The 27,273-nt window shown below is 40.7% G+C and overlaps 1 protein-coding gene across 18 annotated transcripts in view; it reads right to left on the reverse strand.

Moving 5' to 3' along the window:
• KIAA1217 (KIAA1217 ortholog) overlaps positions 1–27,273 on the reverse strand; it is a 276,224-nt gene that overhangs the window by 123,391 nt on the left and 125,560 nt on the right. For all 18 annotated transcript variants that reach the window (XM_036023224.1, XM_036023208.1, XM_036023194.1 and 15 more), the window contains exon 2: positions 23,049–23,247. In XM_036023224.1, the coding sequence (XP_035879117.1) occupies positions 23,049–23,151 (103 nt within the window). In that variant the 5' untranslated portion in view covers positions 23,152–23,247. The remainder of the gene's footprint in view (positions 1–23,048; positions 23,248–27,273) is intronic.

The following is a 27,273-nucleotide window of genomic DNA, read 5'->3' on the forward strand; positions in this document are numbered from 1 at the left end:
CAGAGATGTCCATTTCAGGTAAAATGACATTTAAATAAAGACTGAATGAAGGAAAAGCCACTCTTCTCATAGATGTCTAGGAAGAGAAATTGTCAGGCAAAGGAAACAGAAAGCATAAAGGTTCTAAGAAGCAATAAACTAAGCTGTTAAAGGAACTACCAAGATACCAGTAGCTAGAGCAGAGGGGTAAGGAGAGAGCAACAGGAGCTGAGGCCCGATGGCAGATGGGCTTGTACCATCTTGTACTCTCTGCCAAAACACCAACCCCAAAATAGGGCTGGGTGTGAATAATTCAGAGCATTATGGCCACGATTGCCTGTTTGTTGGTGAATCCTTTCCTTCTGGCACTTTCCTTATGGTTTTCCTTGTTAAAAGAGTAGCTGTCTTCTCACTATTAAGGGTACAAAATGAATTAGTGGTCCCCTATTTTGTTGTCACTAAGAATTTCTGGGAGCTCCCATCACGGCAGTAGCATAGCTAAATGTAGTACTTGCATCCTCCTACAAGCAAATCAAAATTGCACCTAACTACAGCCCTGACTGTTGTTGTGCCTCAGTTGGTTGGGCATCGTCCTGCAAGGCGAAAGGGCACATGCCTGGGTTGTGGGTTCAGTCCCTTGTTGGGGCATGTATAGAAGGCAACTGATCGACGTTTCTCCCCTCTCTTCCTCCCACCTTTCTGCTCTCTGAAAAAAAAAATACAACTAAACTACAGAACAATCATCATTAAGAACCACTCTACCTGAACAGAGTCCTGTAACTAAGGATATAAAGGAGAATCCACATAGAGACAGGTAGGAGGGGTGGAGACACAGAACAGTGGGGGTTCCACTCCCACTGTGGCAGTTAAAACTTGGGAGGGATATCTAGACTCTGTGGGTTCCCCATGAGAAGTGAGGAGTCCCAACTCCACACTAGGTCACCCAGTCAAGGGTTCCAGTGCCAGGAACAGCAGTCCCCATAAATTTCGCCTATGAAAACCAGCAGAGATTTTGGGTAGGGTCCGAGGGCTACTGGAATCCTAAGCATTTCTCTTAAAGGACCCATACATGGACTTACTCAAACTCACCCATCTGAGCTCCTGCACTGGGGTCCCAGGGATATAAGGGGGAGAACTGAGTAGTCTGACATTGAAGTAACAGCTGGAGGAGCATCTTTCTCCCAGGTAGCAGTGTTGACACAGGCCATTGTTCCTTTGTGAGCCCTCCCCCACCCCGAAGAACCAGCAGGCAGGCACTATATCTGAATCTCCATCAACCTGGCTAACAGTATTTGCCCTGTTCTGGAGATTCCTTCAGACCCCACTCTACCCAACTTGTGGGCCCACTCAAGCCATTTTAAGGGGCTTTCCTATACAAATGTCCTATCTTGGTTCATGCTTTTGAACTTTCCTAATATCTCTCAAAAGAGCAGCAGCTGACCTCTGTGTACCCTGTGCCTCTCACTAAGTGGCCCCAGGCCTGGCACTAGTGGCAGCCATTCTCAGTTTGCAGCTTGGCCTCTATCAGACACTGCCAAACCTGGCACAAGTAGTAGCCATCTGCAGATCATTCTGTAGCTTGTGCTAGGTGGCCCCAGCCAGGGCACAGGTGGAGGCTAACCTTGGCTTGCACCTCTTGGGAGGTTTCAGAGCCAGTGTACATGGCGAACAGCTTCAGATGGTAACAAAGCACCTCCATGAGGACACACTCAACAGCCAGACTCAGAGGGCACCTGAGTCCTGCTGAAGCGAGTCCTGCTCCCTGGGATTGGTCCCTTGAACAGCTGATCCTCCATGGCTGTGGTGGCCAGTTCTTGTGGCAGATTGGTGTGGGTATAAGTCTTTTTCCCTTAATGTGCCAAGACAAATCAAGGCTCAACTACAACAGGAGGGTGTACACAGCCCACATGGTGGGGCACACCTAAAGTGCCCAGTTCTGGTGACCAGGGAGCTGTACCACTGGGCTCTACAGGACATTTACCACATAAAGCCATGCTACCAAGAGAGATGTAATAGCCCTACATAATACAAAGAAAAAAAGCACAAGGAGGCAGCCAAAATGAGGAGACAAAGAAACGTATCCCAAATGAAAGAACAGAACAATATTTTTTAAAAAAAACAACTAAACAAAATGAAGACAAGCAATCTATTAGATGAAGAATTCAAAACACTGATTTTAAAGATACTGAATGAACTTAGGGAAGAGCAGATGAACTTTGTGAAAACTTCAACACAGAGATAAGAAACATAAAAATGGAGATAGTAAACATAAATCATACATCAGTAAAAAAAAAACATAAAAAAGAACCAACCAGAAATGAAAAATACATTACAAAAAATAAAGAGAATACTTTAAGGAGCTTCTGGGACAACTTCAAGTGTACCAACATTTGCATCATGGGGGTGTGAGAAGGAAGAGAGAGAGAGAGAGAGCAAGAAACTGAAACCCTTTCTGAAAAAATAATGACAGAAAAATTTCCTAACCTTGTAAAGGAAATAGACATACAAGTCCAGGAAGTACAAAAAGTGGCAAACAAGATGAACCCAAAGAGGCTTACCCCAAGACACATTATACTAAAAATGCCAAAGGTTAAAGACAAAGAGAATCTTAAAAGCAGCCAGACAAAAGTAGCTGGTTACCTACAAAGGAGCTCCCATAGACTTCCAGCTGATTTCTCAACAGAAAACTTGCAGGCCAGAGGGACTGGCAAGAAATATTCAAAGTGATGAAAAGCAAGGATCTACAACCAAGATTACTCTACCAAGCAAAGCTAACATTTAGAATCAAAGGACAAAGAGCTTCTCAGACAAGAAAAGGCTAAAAGAGTTTATCATCACCAAACTGGTACTACAAGAAAAGTTAAAGGATCTTCTTTAAGATGAAAAACAAAGGATAAAAAATATAAATAAAATAGAAACAAATACATCTCTAACAACAATAACTTTAAATGCAAACAGGATTAAATGCTTCAATCAAAAGGCATACAGTGGCTGAATAGATTAAAAAAAATCCTTACATATAGGCACTGGCAAAAGTAGGCTTACAGTTGTGAGTATGCAAAACAGTTTATTCTTGTATTGTTATTTATTATTATTGTATTATTTATTTGTATTAAAACTATAAACCTACTTTGCCCATCCCTGTATGCTGTCTGCAAGAAACTCACTTCAGATTGACACATAAAGACTGAAAGTAAAGAAACAGAGAAAGGTATTTCATGAAAATGGAAACAAAAAAACCTACGGTAGCAATACTTACACCAGGCAAAACAGACTATAACAAAGGCTATCACAAAAGACAAAGAATTACCCAACAATTTCACTTGTGGGTATTTATCTAAAGAAACACAAAACACTAAATTGAAAAGACGTATGTTCATTGCAGTGTTTTTTAAATAGTCAAGATATGGAAGCAACCTAAGTGTCCATGAATAGATAAATGGATAAAGAAATGGTGCATATATACAATGGAATATGACTCAGCCATAAAAATAGAATGAAATCTTGCCCTCTGCAACAATGGACCTAAAGAGTACTGTGCTGAGTGAAATAAGTCAGACAGGGAAAGATAAATGCCATGATTTCACTTACTCTGGAATCTAATAACACAAAATAAACAAACAAGTAGAACAGAAACAGATTCATAGATACAAAGAACATTTTGACAGTTACCAGATGGGAGGGGATTAGTGACAAGGTGAAAGGATTAAGAAGTACAAATTGGTAGTTCAGAATAGTCACGGGAATGTAGAGTATAGGGAATGTAGTCCATGATATGGTAATAACTCTGTATGCTGTCAGATGGATACTATATTTATCAATGTATCACTTTATAAGTTACATAAATGTCTAATCACTATGTTGTACATCTGAAACTAATATAATATTGTACATCAACTATAACTGAAAAATTTAAAAAATATTTTAAAAAATAAGCCAATTAGAGAAAGACAAGTACCATATGTGATTTCACTCACATGTGGAATCTAATGACCAAATTGAACTAACAAGCAAAACAGAGAGAGACTTATAATATAGAGAGAATGACAGTTCAAGGGATGGGGCTGGAGACGTGTGGTGGGGTGAAGAAATTGAGCAAAACAGGAAAAAAAAGAAAGAACTCGTGAACATGAACAAGAGTGAGGTGATTGGGGGGAGTAGGGGCAGTGAGTGGAGGTGGAAGAGGGTATAAGGGGAATTAATGGTGATGAAAAACATAAAAAATAAATGTTTAAAAAAAAACAATTTCTGACAATAGCCTGCTTTTCATCGCCATTCCTCTAATGCCAGTCTTCCTCTCAGATCTCCTGGGAAATGGGTCAGGATTTAATGGGTGAGGAAATTGAGGCCTAAGAAGAAGAAGAAATTTCCCCAGGGTCTCCAAGTTATTCCATGACAGCTGGGATGTCGTGCTGGATCAGAGTGTTCCTGATGTTTTGATAGAAGGCTCTGCGCTCAGCCCGACAGGTGCTTTTGTTGTTTCATTAGATGAAATTATTGGGAAACAGTTGGGCAAACACATACGACTGTAGAGTTTGAGGCTACATTTTGCCTAATGCTCTGTTTGGGTCTACTTCAATACTTCCTGCCAATGTGGAAACCTGTACACATTAGGGAAACTTGGATTGTTCAACAATACACCTGATTATAATTCTAACTTCAGGAGGCAACACATTTCAAATTTTTCTAGTACAATTGCTATACTCACCCTAAGTACAACAGATGAGGCATAAAATCTTTTATGAGCTAGTAAATAGAAGCTTCTGCTGCAAGATAAAGATACTGCTTCTTTCAGTCCCATAACATGGAGAGCTGTAGTCATTTGTTCCAGGCTAAAAGGAGATAAAAGTCTGATAGACTAGAGACTAATCCTCAGGTTTCTTTTATTCCAAACTGTTAACACACATGAGCGACTGAGCCCTAACACCTCTTTCCTACAGACCCACTGCCAATGTGTGTGCGTTCCCCTGCATGCTTTGTGAATACATGTATGGGAAAAGGTATCTTAACATACCTGGGTTTTGAGATCATTTTAGAATCAGACGAAACATTTACAAATGGAAAATTAACCAATAAATAGTTCAAGAGACTTGTGCTTTCTTTCATGTTTAAAATATCACCTCCTTTTTCTCCTCCACACAGGATGAGACAAAATTTTATTTCTATGCTCATTGTTTTACTGAATGAACACGAAATCTAAATGTTAATTGATGCTTTTCATCCTTCCAGGTAACACACCTAGTTGAATGCTGGGCTCCCATGAAAAACAGCTTCACATTGATGGTTTACAGCTGATACAGAAAGAGAGGCTACAAAAGCTTTCTGTATGGCACTAAGTTTGGCCCTTGTTTGGCCAGTGAGATAAAACACAAAGGGTAGATATGAAAGCTTTTTATTTTAGCCATAGCTTGTTGATGATTCATATCTCATTTCTAGAAAGGAAAAAATATTTCATTTTCAAAACACTGCAGGCATTACACTTAGAAAATTAATTTATTTAAATATTAATTTTGCCCAGGAGGGCATTCTGGAGTTAAAAAGCCACAGGTTTGGGTGCCAGGGCATTCTAGGTTCAAATCCTGGCTCACCACTTGCTGCTATGACCATTTATGTTACTCAACCCGATTTGGCCTCTGTTTCTTCATCAACGAAAAAAGGATAAAACCACCTTCTTTCAGGATTATGATAGGAATTTGTGATGTCAGCATGTTTCCAAACACAGAGCAGATGCTCCGTATATGATTTTAATATGAATTCAAGTAATAATGGTTGATTTAGATGCAATTGTACCTTTTTATCTTAAATATATTTCAAACACATGGTTTTCTATCCCCCTCCCAGACAATGAGTGAATTTTAGAATGAATGTTTTTAAAACTCCCATCATCCTCTTTGGTCTTATATCGTAACTACCTGGTATTTTTATTTCATCTTGTTTTTAACTCCCTTAAGTGATTCATAATGATGGATGCTTATTTAGATTTTCTGAGAAACATTTATTTTATCACCATCACTTCACACACTTCACTCTTCCCTCCTAAGTTTATCATACTTCTTAGTAAAATATATATTTAACTTTTTATTTTGAAATAATTATAGATTCCCAGAAAGTTGCAAAGAAATCTACAGGGAGGTTCTATGCACCCTACCGGCTGCTTCCACCAATGCTGACATCTTGCATAATAACAAAGCCAGGTCGCTGAAATTTGCATGACCCACAGAGCCTACTCAGATCTGTACATGCACTGGTGAGTGTGTGTACTTCTATGAAATTTAATGCTGTATAACTACTACCCAATCACACAATATATTATTGTGCCATCATAACAAGGCTCCTTCATGCTGTCTCTTTGGAACCCATACCCTCCCTCACCTTTATTAATTTCTAATCTGTTGTCCATTTCTTTAATTTTATTTTAATAATGTTTTATATAAATGGAATAGCACCTTTAGAGGCAGGTGCTTTTTGTTCACTCTGCATGATCCCTTCAGGTACATCTAAGCTGTTGTATAATATTAATAATTTGTCCCTTTTTTTTTTTTGCTGTGGTATTCCAGGGTATGGATGGACCACATTTTGTTTAAGTGTTTATCCATTGAAGGGTATTTGGAGAATTTCCAGCTTTTGGCTAACATAAAACAGAGCAGCTATGAACTTTCATGAGCAAGGGTCTGGGTGAATAGAAGTTTATGCTTTCCTGAGACAAATAACAGAGTGTAACTGGTAAATTATAAGGTCCATTTTTCAGTTTTAAAAGAAATTAAAAAACTATTTTCCAGAGTGGATGCACCATTTTACACTCCAATGAGCAATGTATGAGTGACCCATTTTCTCTGCATCTTTGCCAGAATTGGCATTAACATTATTTTTATTTTAACCATCCTGATGTGTGTAGTGATATCTGATTGTGACTTAAATCTGCATTTTCCAAAAGGCTAATGATGAACACATTTTCATTTGCTTATTTACTGTCTATACATCCACTTTAGTGAAATGTCTCATACTGTAATTTGTCCATTTGCTAAATAGACTGTTTGATGTTTCACTATTGAGTTCTGAGAGTTATACATCTATTCTATATACTAGTCCTTTGTTGGTTATGTGACTACAAATAATTTTCTCCCAGACTATGACTTTTCTTTCATGCTCTTAGTAGGGTCTGTTGGGGAGGGGCCCATTTTACCATTTCTCCTTCTATGGATAATGCTTTTGGTGTCATGTGTAAGAGCTCTTCACAAAGCTCAAAGTCCTTAAAAAAATCTATTTTTTTTCTGAAAAGTTGTATAGTTTTTTATTTTTCCTTTAAGTTGCTAATCTATTTTTGGTTAATTTTGTAATAGAGTATAAGACAGGTTAAATTTCTGGGTTTTTTGCCTTTGAGGCATCGTTTGTTGAAAAAGCTCTCTCTCTTTCATTGAGCTGCTTCGGAATTTTGTCAAAAATCTGTTGAGCATAATTGTGTGGATGTATTTCTGGAATCTCTATCCTGTTCATTGCTCTGTGTGGCTATCCTTCTGCCCATATTCCACCATATTGATTACTATAGCTCTACAGTAGGTCTTGAAATCAGGTATATTGATTCCTCCCATTATATTCTTCTTTGTAAGTATCTTTGGATGTTCTAGCTCCTTTGCCTTTTACATAAATTTTAGAATAAGCTTGCTAATGTTTATTAAAAATACTTGTGCCCTGGCTGGCATAGCTCAGTGGATTGAGCGTGGGCTGGGAACCAAAGTGTCCCAGGTTCGATTCCCAGCCAGGGTACATTCTTGGGTTGTAGGCCATAACCCCCAGTAACCTTACATTGATGTCTCTCTCTTTCTCTCTCCCCCCCTCTCTCTCTCCCTCTCTCTCCCCCTCCCTCCCTCTCTCTCTCCCTCCCTAAAAATAAATAAAATCTTAAAAAAAAAACTTGCTATGATTTTGAAAGGTATTATTTTAAACCTATAGATCAATTTAGAGAGAAGTAACATTTTTACTTTGTTGAGTCACCTAACCTAGTAGGTCTTGATTTGTTTTATCAGCATATTGTAATTTTCAGCACACAGATCTTACACATGTTCCATTAGATTTATACTTAAGTATTTCATGTTCCTTGGGGAGATATATATATATATATATATATATATATATATATATATATGTATATGGGCTTCTAGTTGTTCACTGTTAGAATATAGACATGGCATTGATTTTGTGTGTTGATTTTATATCCTGTAACTTTGCTGAACTCACTATTTCTATGAAGGAGGGGTTCCTTTTATTTTATTTTTTACTTTTTGGTGTTGTCTTTGGGATTTTCATTGTAGATAAGGTCATCAGAAAACAGAGGGAATTTTCTTTCTTTTTTCCCAAATGGCATGATTTTTGTTTTCCCTTTCTTGTCTACTATACTGACTAGAACTTTCAAAATTATCTTGAATAAGAGATGTGAGATTAGACATTCCTGCTTTGTTCCCAGCCTTACAGGGTAAGCATTCAAGCTCTCACCATTAAGTGTAATGTTGGCTATAGATTTTGTATAGATGCTCTTTATGAGGTGAGACAGTTCCACTCTATTCCTAGTTTGCTAAGAGTTTTTTTCTTAATTGTAAATGGGTACTGGATTTTTCCAAATGCTTTTTATGTGTCAATCAATATAATCATGTTTTTTTTTTCTTGAGCAGGTTGATATGATAGATTACATTGACTGAAATTTCAAATATTGAATTAGCCTTGCATATGTGAGATAAATCACTTAGCTATAATACATTATTATTCTTTTCATACAGTATTAAACTTCATTTGCTAATATTTTGCTGAGGACTTTGTGTGAAATACATATTCTACTAGTTCTTCCAGCTGGAGTCTGTGAATGTTCAATACTCTTAATCTTGTTTCTCTGAAAATGTCTTCTTTTGGCCCTAACTTTTAACTAGTAATTTTGCTGGTTTAAGAAGCATTACTTGAAAGTGATTTTCCCCCCAGAATTTTTAAGATATTCCATTGTTTTCTGACTTCTTTGCTTATAAAAGTATGCTACCATCAAACTTTCTTTTCTTTATAGATAACCTGTCCTTTCTCTCTGGCTGCTTTTAAGATTTTTCTTTGCTATTTCATGTTTTAAAGCTTCTCCATGGTGGGCCTAGGTTGGATGTTATTTTTAAATTTTGCTTGGGATTTTGTGCTATTTCAGTCTTGAAGCTCAGGTCTGTCTTCAGTTCTAGAAAAGGTCTCATCAGTTTTATCTTCTGTTATTGTCTTTCTCCAGCTATTTTTAGTCTTGTGTTCTGGAATTCCTATTAGACACAGGTGGTATTGGTCATTTTATCCTGTCTCTGAATTGCCCTTTCATATTTTTTAAAAATTTCTCTGCAGACTGTGCGATTTCCTAAGATTCGTATTCTCATTGATGACCTCCCTCCTCAGATGAATAACCTGTTCCAGAAGCACCAGTGATCTTGATCAGTTCTATGTAAATGTAAGGGCTTGCTATGGTTGTTACTAGTGTTAGTCCACAAATATTCTAGTTTTTCTCTAAGCATATTGTTGGCTTACACTTCCCTGTCCCATTTAAAGTAGAATATGGCCTTGTAACTTCTTTTAACTGAAATATCTCTGCTTGCTTTAAGAGCCAGAGGAGAATTTGTCACACTCCCTTTATCCAGCTCTAATGATATGTTGACTGAAGCTGTCATCATGGGTTCCTGAGTGGCTATGACAGTAGACACACCTGCCAACCTGCACTGGACATGCAATTTGAGTAAGAAACAGATTGGTTGTGATAAGTGCCACTGAGATTTGGGGGTTGTTTGTTCCTGCAGCATTACCCGCCTATGCTGACGGATATACTTGGAGATCTTCCCCAAATGCAGGTATCGTAAGTTCAGACTCCATCCCTGTGCATGGCTTATGGTTTCTTGCAGATGACTTTCTTTTCCATCCAATGCCTGGGTCAGAAGGACAAGTTATTTGCCACTTTCCTTGGCTGTGAGTAAGGTCTTCCCCTGTTCCTATCCCATTTCATTAAATGACCAGGCCATATTTGCAGGGAGCTATTAGTCCATCTTTCTGTTCATTTTTCTCTTGCTATGTAAATATTAGTCCTAGCCCAAAGGCCTGGGACCAATACTCACTTCTGAAATATACATGTTCACTGTTGTTTCCATTGTTATAGCCTTCTGGATAGTCCCTTTCCTTTCTTTCAAACTCGGCCATGTATTTATTTTTCGTTATTATATTTTGTCCTGTGTTTCTACGTGTTTGTAATAAGGAGGAGGCTGTTGGCACTCTAAGCTTCTTCAACCTGACATATCACTAGAAACCTGCCCATCACTCCACCTTCAAAGCATAATTTCTGTCTTCCCTGGGTTATTTCTGAAGCATTATCCACATTCAACTTAACACCAGCTCTCTACAATGTGGGTTGCCTGGGTCATCGTACTCTTAGGGCTGATGATTAGAGGAATTGAAAGACATAGATCTACAAATAGAGTGGAAGGTGGAGAGGATGCTAAAATTTAGAGACAAAGTTTAATAGTCAAATAGAGAGGGGATGCCATGGATGGGGCCAATTAACTTACAGGGAAATTTCCAGAAACAATTTAGCCTAAAATGTGATTTAAAGGCATGTAACTGATGAAAGTAAAGACTATAAAAAATCAGCCAGCCTAAAATGTAATTATTGTAAAGTTAACTATAAACTCAGCAAAAAAATATAATAATGTGAAAGGCAATGATGGGGTATTTATTTTGAATTAGGGGAAATTGAGGTGATATGTTTGAATTAATTCCATAGGTAAACAGAGTAAGTATAGAAGCTAATAAATCTCAAATGGGAAATGTTTTGTATTTAACATTTTGATGTAATATTTCTAAATGAAATTCATGTCTTATCTTTGAAAACAAAATATTATTGCCATTTTAATTTATAACTCAGGCCATCATTGTGAACATCAGTTAATTGATGGAGTACTTACTATATACCAGGTACCATATTAAGAACAGTACTGATGTGATCTCAATTGGAGGTAGTAGGTATTTATGGAGGGAACTCACAGACTAATTAACTTGCCCAAAGTCACACAGCAGGTAAGTAATGGAGTCCAAATGAGGTGACTCTAATCACTATACCAGCTGCTTCTGTTACACTCAGTACCCTTTTTGGTGGGGGGCAGAGGGAGAGGGTACGTAGCTACAGGTATATGGATGGCCTGGGACATGGGTGGGTAAGTACTGTAGAGAGAAGTACACCACTGAGGTTCCAGATCAGCTTCTAGAATTATTCTGGTTCTGCCTTCATAAAAAATCTTCCCTCCTTTTGAACTGTCAGACTGTTCTTCATCCCTCAAAACCCAATTCAAATGCTACTTTTCATTAAAACATTCCAACTTTTCCAAACTGGAATTTTTTCTTTCTCTGTTCAGTACAGTATAGCAGTTTAGCACGTGGACTCTGGAGACAGACTGCCAGGGTTCGAATCCTGCCTTTGCTGCTCAGCGTGTTAGGTACATTCTGTCATAAAGTGAGTGCTTAGTAAACGTTAGCTACTACGACAGCATTTATGTTTCCATATATATATATATATATATCTCCATATATATATACCTCCTCCATCAGAACACAACTCCTGGATGGCAGGGGCCAATCTCACTCTAATTTCATGACACCTACAGAATCCAAATTCTTCTCTCTGCATCCACTGCTAACATCCTCGCCTCCCTAGATTATCATAAGACTCCTTACTGGCCTCACGGCTTCTGTCCATGGCTTTTTGGTTTGTGCCAAACCCAGTGGCCAGCATATAATCCTCATAACTGAAGCGATGCCACGGCTCTTAACTGTGCCAAATAGCCATTCCCATTCTGATGTGGCCCGCATAGCCCAAGTCTCTGCTGTTGGAACAGCCCTACATCATTCTCTCTGATCTCAGTCCTTACTTCTCTGCTACTGTGCAACTCCAATCACAGTGGTCTCCTTGCTGCTCCCTGAATGTGCAAGGTATGCTTTTGCTCAGAGCCTTTGCACTGGCTGTTCCCCTGCCTGGAAGTCTCCCAGATATCTGTGCGGCTTCAGTCTTCGCATGTCCCAGGTCATGGCTCAAATGCCACTTTCTCAGTGCTACTGTCCATTATTTTAAAAATGAGACACCTCTCCTACTTTTATCCCTGTACCCACCCTTCCCCTAATTCAATTTTTCTCCACTGCAATTATACCATCTATTACACATTTTATTTATCATATGGCACCACAGTGGAATAAAAGCTCCAGGAGATCAGAAGGTTGTTATTTTTTTTTCATTGTACCCAAGACTATTTTAGTAGGAACTCAGTAAGTATTTGTTAAAATAATGATTTTCTTTCTTCCCACCTGATATAGCACCATGTATATTGTAGATATTTAACATACACATTTGTTAAATTGAACTCTTTTACTCTCAAAAAGGTTCCTATGTTACTTGGCTTAATTTTTTAAGATTTCATTTATTTACTTTTAGAAAGAGAGGAAGAGAGGGAGAGAGAAAGGGAGGGCAACAAGGATGTACGAGAGATACTTCGATTGGTTGCCTCTCGCCAGCCCCCAAATGGGGACCTGGCCCACAACTCTGGCATGTGCCTTGACGGGGAATCTAATGGGTGACCTTTCAGTTAGCAGGTCAGTGCTCAATCCACTGAGCCACATCAGTCAGGGCATTACTTGGCCTTTATACAGGCAAATGGGAACACAGGAAAGTACATAACCTGAGAATCATGCAAAACCAATTACTAAATCAAAGTACAATGCATGTTGTCCCAAGGGAACTTTTTTCCCCAGGAAATCTTCAGCTGCACTGTCCTGGTCTATTTGCCTCTGCCTTGTCAACACGAGAAGGAATAGCAACATCTGGGTGCTAATTGACCATGACAGGGTAGAATTCCCTGGGGCAGATGAGGACAGGAGTTTGGTGGGAGAAGTCCCTGAATTCTGGAAATTGGTATGTGGAATAGAGAGGTGGGAAGTCACATAGAAGGGTCAGCCACTTTTTTATTGTTGAGTCTGCGTATGTTTCTGTGTTAAGCTGAGGGATGAGGTGGCAGATGAAAGTAGTTCAGAGATCCCTGCGTTGGCCAGGTAGCTCTGTTGGTTGGAGTGTCACCTGTGATACCCAAGGCTGTGGGTTTGATCCCAGGTCAGGGTACATAATGAATCAACAAATGAGTCCATATAAATAAGTAGATAAAAAGTCAGTGTTTCTCTGTCTCTTTTCCTTCCTTTCTCTAAAAATTAATCATTAAAAAAAAATACCAAAAAAAGAAAAAGTACTTCAGAGATCAAACAGGGATCAAAAGTAAAAACAAAGGCAAGACAGACTGAGGTGAGCAGGGGTCCTGTTAGTCACGTGCACTGGGATTAAACACTCTAGTTCAAGGACATGACGAAGGCCAGACACTTGAGCTCTCCTTACTTTTCTGCCAAAGTAGGACTACTTTCCATCCCCCATTGGAAGCTGGTTAAAATGCCCTCATGTGGTGCTGCATTGTAATAACATTTTAAATCTTTCCTAGGAATAATACTACCCTAAATCAGTGATCCCCAGACCAGCACCAGCATCACCTGGGAACTTGTTAGAGACACCAAATTCTGGGGTCCCACCCCATATCTGCTGAGCCAGAGCTCAAGAAGTAGAGCTGGACAAAGCTTGAGAACCACATTCCTGAATGTAAGTGTCATGAGAAAAGATGCAGCAGAGTAAGGCAGGGCGGATACTATCTTACTCACAGGAGGGCTCTCCGAGGAGCCCCATCTGAACAGAGGTCTGAACGACATGAGGAGGGGGGTCGTGCAGACGTGGGGGGTGGGAATCGGGGGATGAATCCAGGCAGAGAGAACAGCATGGGCATGGCTCCTGAGGGGGAGCCGCCTGGAACAGCCAGAAAGCCAGCAAGTCTGGGTTTAGCACGACTTCTTTGTAGTCTTTGATTTATGTGTGTTTTAAAATCCTTACATGGTTACCATGTGCCTTTAGTTATACTGAAAATTCCTTAAATACAAGAACCAGATTTCATATATTTTTAAAATAACTCACCAAGGCACTGTTAACAGGGCCAGAAATTCAACAGATTCTTAATAAATGCATATATATATATATATATATATATATATATATGAATGGGGAAAACATTGAGAAGTAGGCAAAACTTTTGTGTATGTTGGGTGAGGGTGGGGGATGAAGGATTTGTTTTTATCAGGTTTAGATTTATGTTACTGGAAGATACTTAGCCAGAGATGTCAGAAAGCCAATTAACCCCTTGGAAAAATTCTGGAAGTGAAAAGGTGGTGGGACTATCATTTTGAATGCCATTACCAAGCCTTGGAGGACCCAAACGCAGCATGGTGAAGTGGGAGCTCCCCTTGATGGGAAACAGTTCCGTCAGTTAGGTGCCCTGCCGCTTTCATTTGCTCCACTGGAGATGCGGCTTGGGAGATGCCAAACCAAAACGTAGTCATGGAAGCTGAATCTGTTCCAGGGGGTTTACGTGTCCCCTTGCAATGCTAAGAAACCAGTTTGACACACCGTGTGAAGGTTGAAGAGGCTGGGATAAAACCAAATTAAAAGAAACAGAAAGCCTAATGGCACTAATTTCACAGCCTTGAAGAAATACTTTCTGAGTTTGGGACACTGCCATAAGCCTGACTGTGCCCTCAAATGAGAAAAGGAGGAGAAGGGAGAAGAGTGTCCTGCACCCTGGATTAGTCTGCTCAGGCTGCCATAACAGAGCACCACGGAAAGGGTGGCTTAAACTCAAGAAGTTCATTTCCTCACAGTGCTGGAGGCTAGAAATTTGAGATCAAGGTATCAGCAGGGTTGGTCCTTCTGAGGCTTTTTTTCTTGTCCCTCTGTGTGTGTCTGTGTCCTAATCTCCTCTTCTCCTAAGAACACCAGTTATTTTGGATAAGGACCTACCCCACAAACTTCATCTTGAGTTAATTACCTATTTAAAGGCCTTATCTCTACATACAGTCACATTCTGTATTGTGGTACAGTACTGAGGTACTGGGGTGGGTAAAGACTTCAACTTATGAATTCAGGGGGATGCAATTCAGCCAATGAAAGCCTGTAAAGGAGCAGCTCACACTGACAAGAACTGAGGCACCACCATCATGGTGGTACCTCGGGGACTCACCTGCTGTCCTGCTCAAAACCAGCTTTTGGAGGGACAGTGAGTCGCCTGCTGGGCCAGGCAGGACCTCATCTCCAGACCCCAAGGCGGCTTCATTGTAATCCTGTATCACAGAGCTAACGTGGGAAATCTGATGGGGAAGGGACCTGGACCCTTCACCAACTCCTTTGCCTCAGAAGACATATAGCTACCCTCTAATAAGGCAGAATGTGTTTTTTCTCCTAACATATAAGAAATTGCCAAACATCTCAGTTTCCATGTCAACAGGCAGCCCTCAGCAGGTCAGTGCTAGGAGGACAGCACCAAAGACAGTTCTACTATAAAGCTGACTTGTATCTTATTATTCTTACTGTTTTTTGGGTATTCTTTATAGCTGCTATGCCCCACCCCAAAAACGTCTGGGAGCTCTTAGAATTAGATGAACCTAAAGGATTATATTTTAAAGTCAGTTTTTAAAGGACAAATTAACTTGGGAAAAAACTTTGAAGGATGCAATGAACCTTGCATTTATGCCCCCCCCCCCCAAAAGCAAGACTTACTCAAAAAATTTTAGGTAGAGTTTTTATAGCAAAGAAAAACAAGAGACTGACAAACTAAATCTCTTCCCTGGGAGTAGTTCAGGCACATTTTGTTAATGTGTCTAGTTCTGAAAAACCATAGCAGAGCATGAGAGAGCATACCACTGAATCCAGGCACTTCCATCTCATTCCCAGAGAGAGTATAGAGTAACAGCTGGCATTATTAGAAAATATAAAAAATCTGGAATTTTGTCATCATGGGAGAGATTCCTTCTCTAACTCCTTCTTGCCGTTCAAAGCTGTCAACAATGACCTGCCCCTTAAATGTTCTTCTCCACCTGAAGTTACCACTTGCTAAGACCAAGAATACCCCACGGCCAATCCGCTGAGGGCCAGATGAATTATCAGGATTATATCAACTTTTTCCATGTCTCAGATTAGCTCACCAGAAATCTAGAGTTCAAAAGACATGGCTTCATACCATGCCCTTGGATATTGACATTTTATATAAAGATGTAGCTCTATGAAAAAACTTTTCATAAAACAACTAGTAAATGTAACTGTTGATTACATAATGCAATGTCAATATTAAGCTACAGGAGTTCTTGGATTATAATTCTTTAACACATTTTTTTTCTAATAAACCAGGATAAATCTCTTCTTAAATAATGAAATCTACTTGATTCATTACATTTCTGCTTTTATCTCCTTTTTTTGTTGTTTGTTTTTTGTCTTGACTGCAATTACAATTATCCTTATCTTAATTTCTCTGGCACACATATTGTGCCCAACTGCTATTACATTAATTCTTGTTTTAATGGTTCTTATATACCTTTATTGTTTTTGAATAAGCCAAATCAGAACTATTTTGGACATAGAGAGGTGTAAATAACAGATAAAACTTGCCTTACATTCTCTCATGTTGTTTTATGAAATTGATGGACCGTTCTTTTTTTGAATGAGTAATTTTTACATCAGAACAAAAAAAGCAAAAGAAGTTTCCCAGGTGCCTGGGTTAGGATGGGCTATCACGGCTGTAACAGTGACAGAAAGAAATATTTCACACTGGCTTATTGGTAGATTAACCTTCTGAAATGGCTGAGGAAATTAAACCCCATAACTCCATAACCGGCTACTTAACCTCTTATCTCCCCTCTGCATTATTGAAATGTTTTTATGTTAACTTTACAAAAAGGTAACCTGTAGTCCAGGTTTAGGGATCCCCTGGTGTAAAGAAAGAAAGAGAAACAGCAGGTCCCAAGTCTCCTCCAAGACTCCTCATCATGCTCACCTACAGACCCAAAAATAATCGTGACTTCGGGAGAGCTCCAACCCTTGGAAACAATCAAATCTCCTGTTCACCTGTGTTGATATTTTTCATACCTGCACTCCATCTACAAAGTAATCCTAGAGATACTGGTAAAGGCCATTGACCTTCTCAGGTACCTTATTAACTAAACAATTTCTGCAAAGTCTGAAAAATCATTCCAGAGTTTCAACCCAGAATTTTAACAGCAAGAGACTGCTAAAGACATCTGACTACATTTATTTTTTAAGATAAGCACAAACACATCATGAGTCTACATAATCTTTTACAAGAACATTCTTTTTTATGGGTGAATTGAGAGCCAAGTGAGTAAACTTGAATAACTACTCCCTTCTCTCAGACAGCCTCATATATGAAAATTCAAACTCCTAAGGGAAAACTAGGGGTGATTACTTTGATCACAACAACTGTCTCACTATACCAAAAAATTTCCTGAAATATTCCTTTTGGTGGTTAGTTCCCAGTCCCAAATCCATTTGTTTTCTTTTATAAAATCTGCCTTTCAAGATATTCATTATGACAAGCGCAAGAAAGCTAAGAGGTAAGCTTTTTGACTTAGCTAATTTAGCCAAATAAAAATCCTAAATATTTCCTATTGTAAAAGAAAATTTCTTCAGACCTTCCTCCCTTCCCTTCCCTTCCCTTCCCTTTTTTTCCTTTCCTCCCTCCCTCCCTCCCTTCCCTCTTTCCCTCTTTTCTTTCTTTCTTCTCCCAAACCCCTGGTCTATTTAATGTTTTTACTATGTATGTATGCTAGTAGTTTAGCATAGCTCATTTTTTTCAATGAAATATTAAACTACAATATTTATAGCAGAGAAAATTCCACAGTACTCTAGAGTTCTGAGGGACACAATTTGAAAACCACACCTCCACTTCATTCTACAGTTCACTGCCAAGTCTCTAGAAGTTGTTTATCTGAACCTGCTGGTGCTTGTCATATTTTCTGAAATACCCAGAATAGGCAGTACTACAATTTCTACAAATCAGCACATTAGACCCCTTGTATCAGTCAGGGTTCAGTTGCAGAGAACTAAGTTAGTTTAAGCAAATATAGACTTATTATGTGGTTTTCAGAATCATTAGGTTGATTTAAACTATGGAACTGGGATACTGTAGAACCTGTCTGACAAAAGAAGCTTCCCACCAACTTGGACAGCTGTACTCCAAAGCCACACCGCCTTCAGCAGGAGGCTGCCAACAGGTACTGGAAAGCCAGGCCACACCTCTGCCCTCAGTACTAGAAAAAGAGATGCCTTGCACCCTGACTCTCAACACTATCAAGCTGGTGACTATGCCCTGGGACTTTGGCAAATGATGCTGAAGAAAACCCAAACGCCTCCAAAAATGCCTTGGTTTCTACTTCTGGAACCCAGCACATTTGATATTCCAGAATGAGTCTGTTTTCTTCCTCCAAAGTAAAGGAAGGCAAACCAGTAGGAGGCTGGAGTGGACCACGCCAGCCAGTTGCCGTCCACCTACCCCATATACTTAGTTCCCATACTAGAGATAATACTCAGACCTTTTCTTTGATAGCACCCCGAAAAGGTCAGGAATGTGCCCCAAACCTATTGACCTGCTATGAAACTCACTCTTGTAAATTCTTGCTTTTACATTACATTTCAATCGCTACTAGCACATAGAAAAAACAAATTTCATAAATGTTCCACTTACCTGGAGAGTGACACCACTTTTCATTTGTCTAAAATTTATTTCTATTTTAACTATCCAAGAGATAAGGTTCACACTCAAATAATCTGAGTCTTACAGTCTTTGCTCATAACTCTTCTTGGCTTTCAACTTGGAAGATGGAGATCCCTCAATCCCTTACTCTAGCCCTCTACATGCTCTTAAATTCTGGCCACCATGAACTTTCTGTTCCTTAAATCCCTCCCTTGCCCAGGGAATGGTCACCATCACTGTTGCCACGTTGGAATAAAAGAACAGCCATGTAGATACTCAACAAGTCACATGCATGGAAAAAGTTCTCCCTTAATTAGTCTAAAATCCTCCTGAGCCATTGGAAGCCATTCTTACTTGTTGAGTCCGAGTGTTTAAAAGACAACTCATGACAGAAATGACAACACGTCTGGCTGTGGGCTGGCGAGGAAAGGTCTCTTTTTTAATTGTCACACCTTATACAAAAATCAACCCAAAATAGATCATGGACCTAAATGCACAATACATAAATATAAAATTTACAGATATTATTTAGGACCTTTACCTTTGAGAAGAGTTCTTAGACATAACCGTAAAAGTGTAATCTATACAAGGAAAAACTGACGAAATGGACCAACTCCAAAACAGATCCCTTTAAGAAGATGAAAAGACAAGCTAACCATTCAGAATACGGTCAACACAGGCATCTGGCTACAGCGAGAAGGAAGTGCTGCTGCTCTTCTTGTTTTCACAGGCGTTTTATTTTCAAATTCCTGAGCGCACACAGAAGGGTGGGGACATCTTGCGGCTACTCCCCCCATCCCCACCCTGCCCGAGGCTGACTGCGGTGCGGCCAGACACCAGCCCCTGCCCACGGTCACATTCCAGACAGGCATTTATAAGACTGATGGTTAAAAGGCAATGAACGACCCCATCATTGAGACCCAGACCTAATATCATCAGCGGGGTAGTTTTTCATAGAAATTATTTCAAAAACCAAACTCTACTGCAAAGCGGTGTTTACTTTCTTCTGTAGACTTCCTTTCTCCTCATCTTCTCCATTTTCACTGAAGAGAGAGGGCAGGGGAAATGGTATAAATGCCACTGAGAAGAATTGTGTTTGGGCCACGATGGGTGGCGCGGGCAGGGAACCCAGCACTCTGCAAAAGTAAAAGTTTCGAGGTGTAGATCACTGGAACCTGGTTATACTATAAATCAGAGCTACTGAGCACCTTGCTTTCTTTACTTTTCTGCCTGGTGAAGCTCCAAGAATGACTAGCTTGCCCTCAGCATCAGAAAGGACCTGTGTGCTGAGCTGTCATTTGGTCCTGCCTGAAGTCCCAGTACCCTCTTTCAAATGAGAAGAGCCCACATCCAGCCTGCAGGAAGGCATCCGAGGGAGAATCTTCTAACACACACCAGTGATGGCTAAGTTCTCTGTCCTAAACACTGTGGCTCTCCCTCCTCTATCCTCATGTCTTTTTAAAGCCTCTGTGAAACGTACCCAACCTCCCTGCATTCCTCCCATCCCCTAAATATGCTCAGGTAACAGCAAGAGGAATCTGTCAAGTGGGAAAATGATTAAGTTAGCAGGTTTATCTGTAGGCACAGGCTGCCTGAAGTGAGGGTGAGTTTTATCCCCTCCAGGGAGCGGTAGTGGAGTGAGGATCTGTCTAGTCTGGGCTGCACCCTCAGGGTACCCAGGTCTCCCCACTGTGCTGCCTGAGCTGAGGGAGGTCTCAGTGACACACTGCACATGTGCAGAAGAGTAGCCCTGGAACTGGGTTTGACCGGTCTCCTTCCGGCTCTGTGGCTTTGAGGCCATCGCAGTGGTATGTGTCTTCCTGGGTGACACTTGGGGCAGTCACTGGAGTGAGGAGAGTGAGGCACTCCCTAGGGATATAAAATTTAAGGGGCCTAAAAATACTCAGTAATCAAGATCAATAGTAACTTACATGTGATTTAAAAAAAAAATAAAATAAAAAATAAAGCAAAAATCCATGATAAACAAACTATGAAATTTTAAATAAGGACAGGATCAACAGGGCTTTGGGGGAGATAATAAAATTTTGTGGATTAAGGTAAAATGACAATGTATAGATACTAAAAGATACGCAGATGTCCAAATGGCAGCGACAGTGGTTTTGCAGGAGGTTTCAGCTCAGTATCGAATGTGCATCCCCTGAGGCCTGGAGGCACCAAGGGCTGGGAGACACCTGTTGCTCTTGGCTCCTGGCTCTCAGGGGAGCCTTGGCTTGAGTGTTAAATAAAGCCAGGCACACAGGAGTTTTCCTGAACATAAAGGTGAACAAGGCCCTGGCAGGGAGACCGTGTTTAGTCTCTCTCTGACTCACTTTCCTGTTTATTTCCCATCCAGGTTCAACTGAAGTACTCCACAAGGTCAGGTGCGGCTGGGAGGATATTCCCACACAGGCCACCAAGAGGTAATCAAGGGCAGTGCCAATCCCACTGGCCCAGTGCCAATTTATTTTCTGGAACCACAGCTCCCCTTGTTCGGGCAAGCTTCTCATTCCTCTCTTCTCACTGTGTTCCTTTGTTTCTATCCAGGAGTTGTAAAAATCCCAGGCCGAAAGCCCCTCATAAAGCTGGGAGATTAAACATCCCGGATGCACTTTTTAATCAGCTGTGACTCTACACCAGCAGAAACTTTATAGCAAAGAGTTCTCAGAGTAAAACTCAGCGTTTTGCAGGAGGGCTGCCACATCAAGAGAAAACACCAGCCACCCTCAGTAATTCCTAGGGCAAGGCTGTCATAGGCTCCTGCAGCCTCTCGCCCTGAGGCTTGCTTCCCAAAGCTGCCAGTATCTACCTGTACTGCCAACTGTGTTTGGCTTGGATGCGAGGAACTTCCTGCCTGCAAGACAAAAGGTCCATTATCCAACAGGCTCAGTGTCCTGCAGGTATGGGGGAAGGCACAGAGGCATTTATTTGTATCTTCATTTTATTTTGCAAAACACAGCCTATCTTTACAGAGAATTGAATCTCCCTCACTTTCTACAAAGCACAATGGAGAAATTCCACTCCTAAACTGTCTCCTGGTGCTCTTGCTTCAAGCACGAGTGGGTTTAAGAGAGCATGAGGCTCCATAATCCAGCTGCAAAGCCCTAGCGGTACTGGTGTGGAAGGCAGTGTCCTCCTGACACTGCCCAGACCCATGGGCTCCTTTGGTGCATCCCACCCTTTTGTGCCCCTTGCCTTCATTTGTAAATGAGCCAACAAGGAGCCGAAGGCCTAGACTAACTGCTTCTGCCATCCAATTAACTTTGTCGCCTCCAAAAATGGAAAACAAAACAAAACAAAACAAAAACAGAAACAAAAAACAGATTTTCTGTGGCTTTTTTCTCTCATTTCTGAAATGAGGAACTTGGATTCTAAGCTAAAATGAAGCATAGAAATTTAATATCAAAAATTAATATTGATAGTGCAAATACAAACAATAATAGAGACTGTTTTTGTTTTTTAGGATAGCTAGGACAATGCCTGAACCCAGTCTCATCATCTGTAAGTGAAGATCAAATTCAGGATACCTCCTCACATCTTTCATCTCTTTTCTTCTTCAAGAAAAGCATTTGCTAGGTTTTACAAGGTAGAATTTAGCGGTCTTGAGCATGGGGCCAAATCCTGAAGCATTTTCAAGCTGACCTAGTTCCTGACCCCATCTGTCTGCAAACGCAGGTACCAAGTGGGAACCTTGAAAAGGCAGGTTAAGCAACCAGCACAATTGTCAAAGAGGACAAAGTCCCCATAACCTGTACATTTTGCTCAAGGGCCAGAAAAAAATAGCAGAGCAAGATAGAAAGTGAATATCCAATATGAAGATAAGTGGTAAGGCAGAAAGAGAGAAACCTCCTCTTTTTCTTAAAAGCTTATTGAAAGAAAATGCTATGCCAAATGTGTGCCAAGCCCCTCTATCCTTTCATGTGCCGGAGGGATGAACGGCCCAAGTTTACAGCTTTCACTAACATTCATTGGTGTTTTGGCCACATTGCACCTCTTCTTCTTGGAACCATGCACAGCCTCCCCTGGACTGCCAGGAGTCGCAGGGCTCATACCCCAACTGGCCAGGCTTCTGAGATGGGGAAGGGGGCTCCTGAGAAACAACACTCATTCTGGTCTGTCCCCTGCTATTCCCTATACCAGGAACACAGGCAAATACCGTGGGCATTTTGGCTCAGGGGCTAACCCCAGCGAGGTCTGAGTGGGCCCAGTCCCAAAGACTCTTAGACCTACTGCTCCCCAGCAGGCAAGTCTTCATGTTTGATGTCCAATCAGTGAAGGTTCTTAGGACTTGTGTTTTTACAAATTAAGATCAAATTAACATTCAGTGGCAGGTGTATGTGCTCAGAAGTATAAAAACAGACACATGCAATAATAAAGGGACATTAGAAATTGCTTTTTGAGGCTCACCCAGAGATCTTTCTTTCGTCTGGTTGGTGGTTCTCACCACTGGAAGGCTCGCTCGAGTCCGGCTGCCTCTGGAAAAAGGACTTGGAGCTTCTCCCTCAGACATGGCTTCCAAGGAATCACCTGATGTCTCTGATAAATGCTCGACCGGCTCACCCAAACTGGGAGGTTGAGGACTGTGAGACAATTTGGGGCTTCTTGTCTGCAAAAGGCATTTGAAAGAAAGTGGAAAAATAAACTATTATTAAGTATGCTAAAAATATTTTCAATGCCATCAAGGTCTACCAATTTACAAAAACAATACAGCAAGGGGAAGAAATCTATCAGAAAGACTAGATAGAATTAAAGACCCAGTGGGTCAAAGTTCTAGGTGTAAAAGTTACTGGGGAAAAAAAAATCCCAACCATATTGTCCCTGAGCAATCCATTAAGATTTTTATCTCTGAACATCTACCTTACAAAGGCATTTGTACAAGACATTGAGGACAAGCCACATTAGAGGAAATAATGATGGCATATCAATTCCGTGTGCCAAACAAATTCTGACAGTTGTTATAATACATGGGATTGTGCACATTTATATGCAACCATGAGCCCTATAACAGCATTTTGGTCGACTGATTGACTGCATACACAATGGTGGTTCTACAAGATTATACACAGCCTAGACGTGTACTGGGCTACACTATCTAGGTTTGTATACTCTATAATATTCTCGCAATGATAAAATTGCCTAATGATGCATTTCTCAGGACATATCCCATCATTAAGAGGCACATGACTATATACCTAAATGGATAATGCATGTACACCAGAATATACTGAACACTATCTGTCCTTTAAAGTCTTATATCAAGAATATTTCCAAAATCAATAACCTAGGATTGCAAGGGAGATATTTATATCACAGTCGAACTTTCTTTTGAGGCACAAATCCTAAAAATAAGATGATGTCTATTTGGTTATTACCTTGACAATCAGCATGAAGTTGAATAACAACTTATACACATATATAATTGAATTTTTCTCTTAGATATTTATACTGTAATGGCAGGAAGTAGGACGTATAAAATCTACAATCTTACAAGCTAATAGTTAATGACACTCTTTGACTATGTATTACTGATTGAACACTGTGGAAGATGTAAAAAAAACAGAAATGGGGTCTGATGTCAGAATTTTAAAACTAATCGATGAAATTAGTGAAGAACAACAAATAACACAACACATCATATCATTAAGTGTAAACTATAAATTGTGTGGTACACCCGTTCATACTTTCTACAGACATCCATTGAGCATCCACCATGCTCCAGGCACTGTGCTAGGTCTGGGGACAGAAGGATGCACAGAACAGACATGACTCCACCCCGATGGTGCTTACAGTCCAGTCAGGTGACAGACATTGCCACAGATTAAAGGTGCAACAGCCCAGACTGGTATGGAGGGGGTGCCTATGGGTAGAGGGTTGGGAAGAAATGTAAACTGTGATTTCAAGAAAGAGGGAAGTTGAAAGGAAAGGGGAAACTGCAGGGGAGGAATGAAAAGCAGGAAAGTCATTCCAGGTGGAGGGAACAATACATACAAAAGGCCTGAGGCTGAAAGAAGTGGCAAGCACGGGAGGCTTGGTGGGGCTGGAGTCTGGCAGAGACCAGAACGGACATAGAGGCCTGGAGTCAAGGTAAGAATTCTCAACTTGGCTCTAAGGTACTAGAATATCATTTAGGCAAGAAAAGGGGCCAGGGGGCCAGGATCAGATACTCTTTTTAGAAGATTACTCGTATTGTGTAGAGGTTGCAGATCATACATGTAGATAGTCAGAGAAAGGGAGTCAGTGAAACTGGGGGGTGTTCAGCTGAATTAATGTATTATCTCAGCTTTCCTCTCCCACCACCTGCCCTGACTTGTGCCTTCTGGGAGGCAAACTGATCTGAGTTAATCAGGTAGGTGAGTTTTTATTTCATAAGATGCTAAAGGTACTGATGGGCCAGTGGTAGGATATATGATTTGTATATACATATTGCTAATGTCCCTGGTGGCCAATTTTTGGTTTGTTTGCATTCCTTAATTTTCTTTGTCTTCCTAAGGATGTCAATGCATTTTGAAGTTAGGTACCGAGGCACTTAACTGTCAAGGCAGGCCCCGCTTTGTGGATGAGCAGCCTGGACGATCACACAGGACCCTGTCCTTGAAAGGGCTTCCTGGTTGGTTTCACAAATAGCTGTGGCTGTCTTGAAATCATAATGGTTTTAGCAAGAAGGTACACTGATAATTATGTAGCCAGAACTGTCTCAAGCTCCAGCTACAGAGCTCTTTCAGGGATGCCCAAATGTGCCTGACACTCTAGGGGAAGGAACCTTCTGAGGGTGTGATAGTCAGCTTCTTTCCCGTTTTTCTTCCTAAAAGTACAGGGACACTCCTCTTGGCAGGATGCCGCACCTTGCTACACCTCTCAGGGCCTTTCCACGGGGGAGACAGGAATGAGGTCAGCACACAGCACCCCACACCCCCTTCAGTGCAGGATGTGGCTTCGAGGAAGTGGACAACCTGGGTGTTCTGTAGGAAATGCTCAGCTCAGATCATGTGCCAATAATAGAGCCAGAAAGAATACCCACTGACAGTTAAATTGTGTCTCTGGGTTAATTTTTCTGCATAAGCCTCCAAAGTGGTTTATTCCCAGATTTGTTTCTTATAAAATTTGCTTTGGTTATGGAGATTAAGATCTGGCTTTGGCACTGTTTAAGAGTATTGTTTGACTAGAAAAACCAACCCTACATCACTGTGCAGCTCACCAAAATTTGCATAAATTCATATTGTCTTCAATGAAGTATGTTGAACAATGAACCTGCTTAATATGTTCAGAATATCAAGCTCAGATGTCCTCAACCCTGACTTAAAAAAAAAAGAGACATTCAGTTTTGCAAAATAGCTAAGAAATAATATTACTTGAAGCAACATGGTTTCATTTTAGAACCTCTGTTGTCTGGTGATCTTTGCAGCCTACGGCAGACGTGATACATTTAATGAGTTGTCATTTTCCAATGCAAAGGGCAATAATCCTTGAAGAAAATCAAAATTAAATTTTCTTTTCTTGTTCAGGGTCATCATGGTAGTAGTATGTATAAAAAAAAGATGCAAGGGCCAAATCTTCATTTTTAGCTTCCTGTCCATAGCAACTCAGTTCCAGCAAACTCCTCCCCTTGTTTTAATGTCATTCACTTTCTCATGACAAACAATAGTTTGTCATGCAAACTATCATTGCATATTAGCAATCTCCTCACACAGTGCCCTCCCCCCTGATGCCAGCTCGCTCGCTGCTGCTCAGAGACATCACTTAGTGCAAAGAAAAGACAATGGGAATTGCTGACACCAGTGTCCAATACCCTATAATTTTTGAAGAGACAAGTAAAAAGCATTTGGAACAGGGATTCAGTGCTCAGCACAGGGCTAGGCTCCAGGGCTTAGAAGTGTCATATATGGTTCTTGAGCTAAGAATGCTTTTAAGGTATAGTTTGGAACTAAAGACAATGTGCACTTAACATCTGGACAAGAAGAGCTAAGAGGAGGTCACTGTGAGTGTAGAAGGGCTTTTGGGGGACAAGTGCTGACATTAAAGGGTCGGCTGGGAGAGGAGGAAGAACATGGGTGAGGAAGTGCTAAGGGGTGCGCTGAGCAAGGTCACCTGCTCGTGTTCTCAGGTATTCCTGCACTCAGCAGGCATACAAGAGGAGAAGGCAGGACAATTAAGTTTTTCCCTACTGTGCACACTCTGAGGAATGGGAGCCTGATGTCTTTCTCTGCTCCCTCAACTAAGCTAACAGATACATGTCATCCAATAGCAGTTGAGTACCAAGTTGTCTCTTTCCACAGGCAACCTTATGGCAAGATTATTGCTCCTGCAACCTTCCCAATAATACTGAATACATAAAAAAGCTCCACTCTTATTAGCTGACTTGACACTTAGCCATTTTCCAAAGGGTTCCTGCCCCCAAACAATGTTCCCCTTCTCCTAGGAATCTGTCCCTACCCACATGAATAAGCCCCTGAAGCCCGGTGTTCCACATCTAGAGTCAACATACTTTGCAGCTTCTCTGGGACAGTTCTGCCTTGTACCTGTTGTTCTAATGTAATTATTACTAGTAACCTCCTTTCAGTCTCAAACATACACTGGTTTAACCAATAAAGTGTATGGTCAGCACTCCCAGCCCCATCTCAGATGATTGGACTGA

This window comes from Phyllostomus discolor, chromosome 1 (genome assembly GCF_004126475.2).
Source record: "Phyllostomus discolor isolate MPI-MPIP mPhyDis1 chromosome 1, mPhyDis1.pri.v3, whole genome shotgun sequence".
Taxonomy (NCBI): Eukaryota; Metazoa; Chordata; class Mammalia; order Chiroptera; family Phyllostomidae; genus Phyllostomus; species Phyllostomus discolor.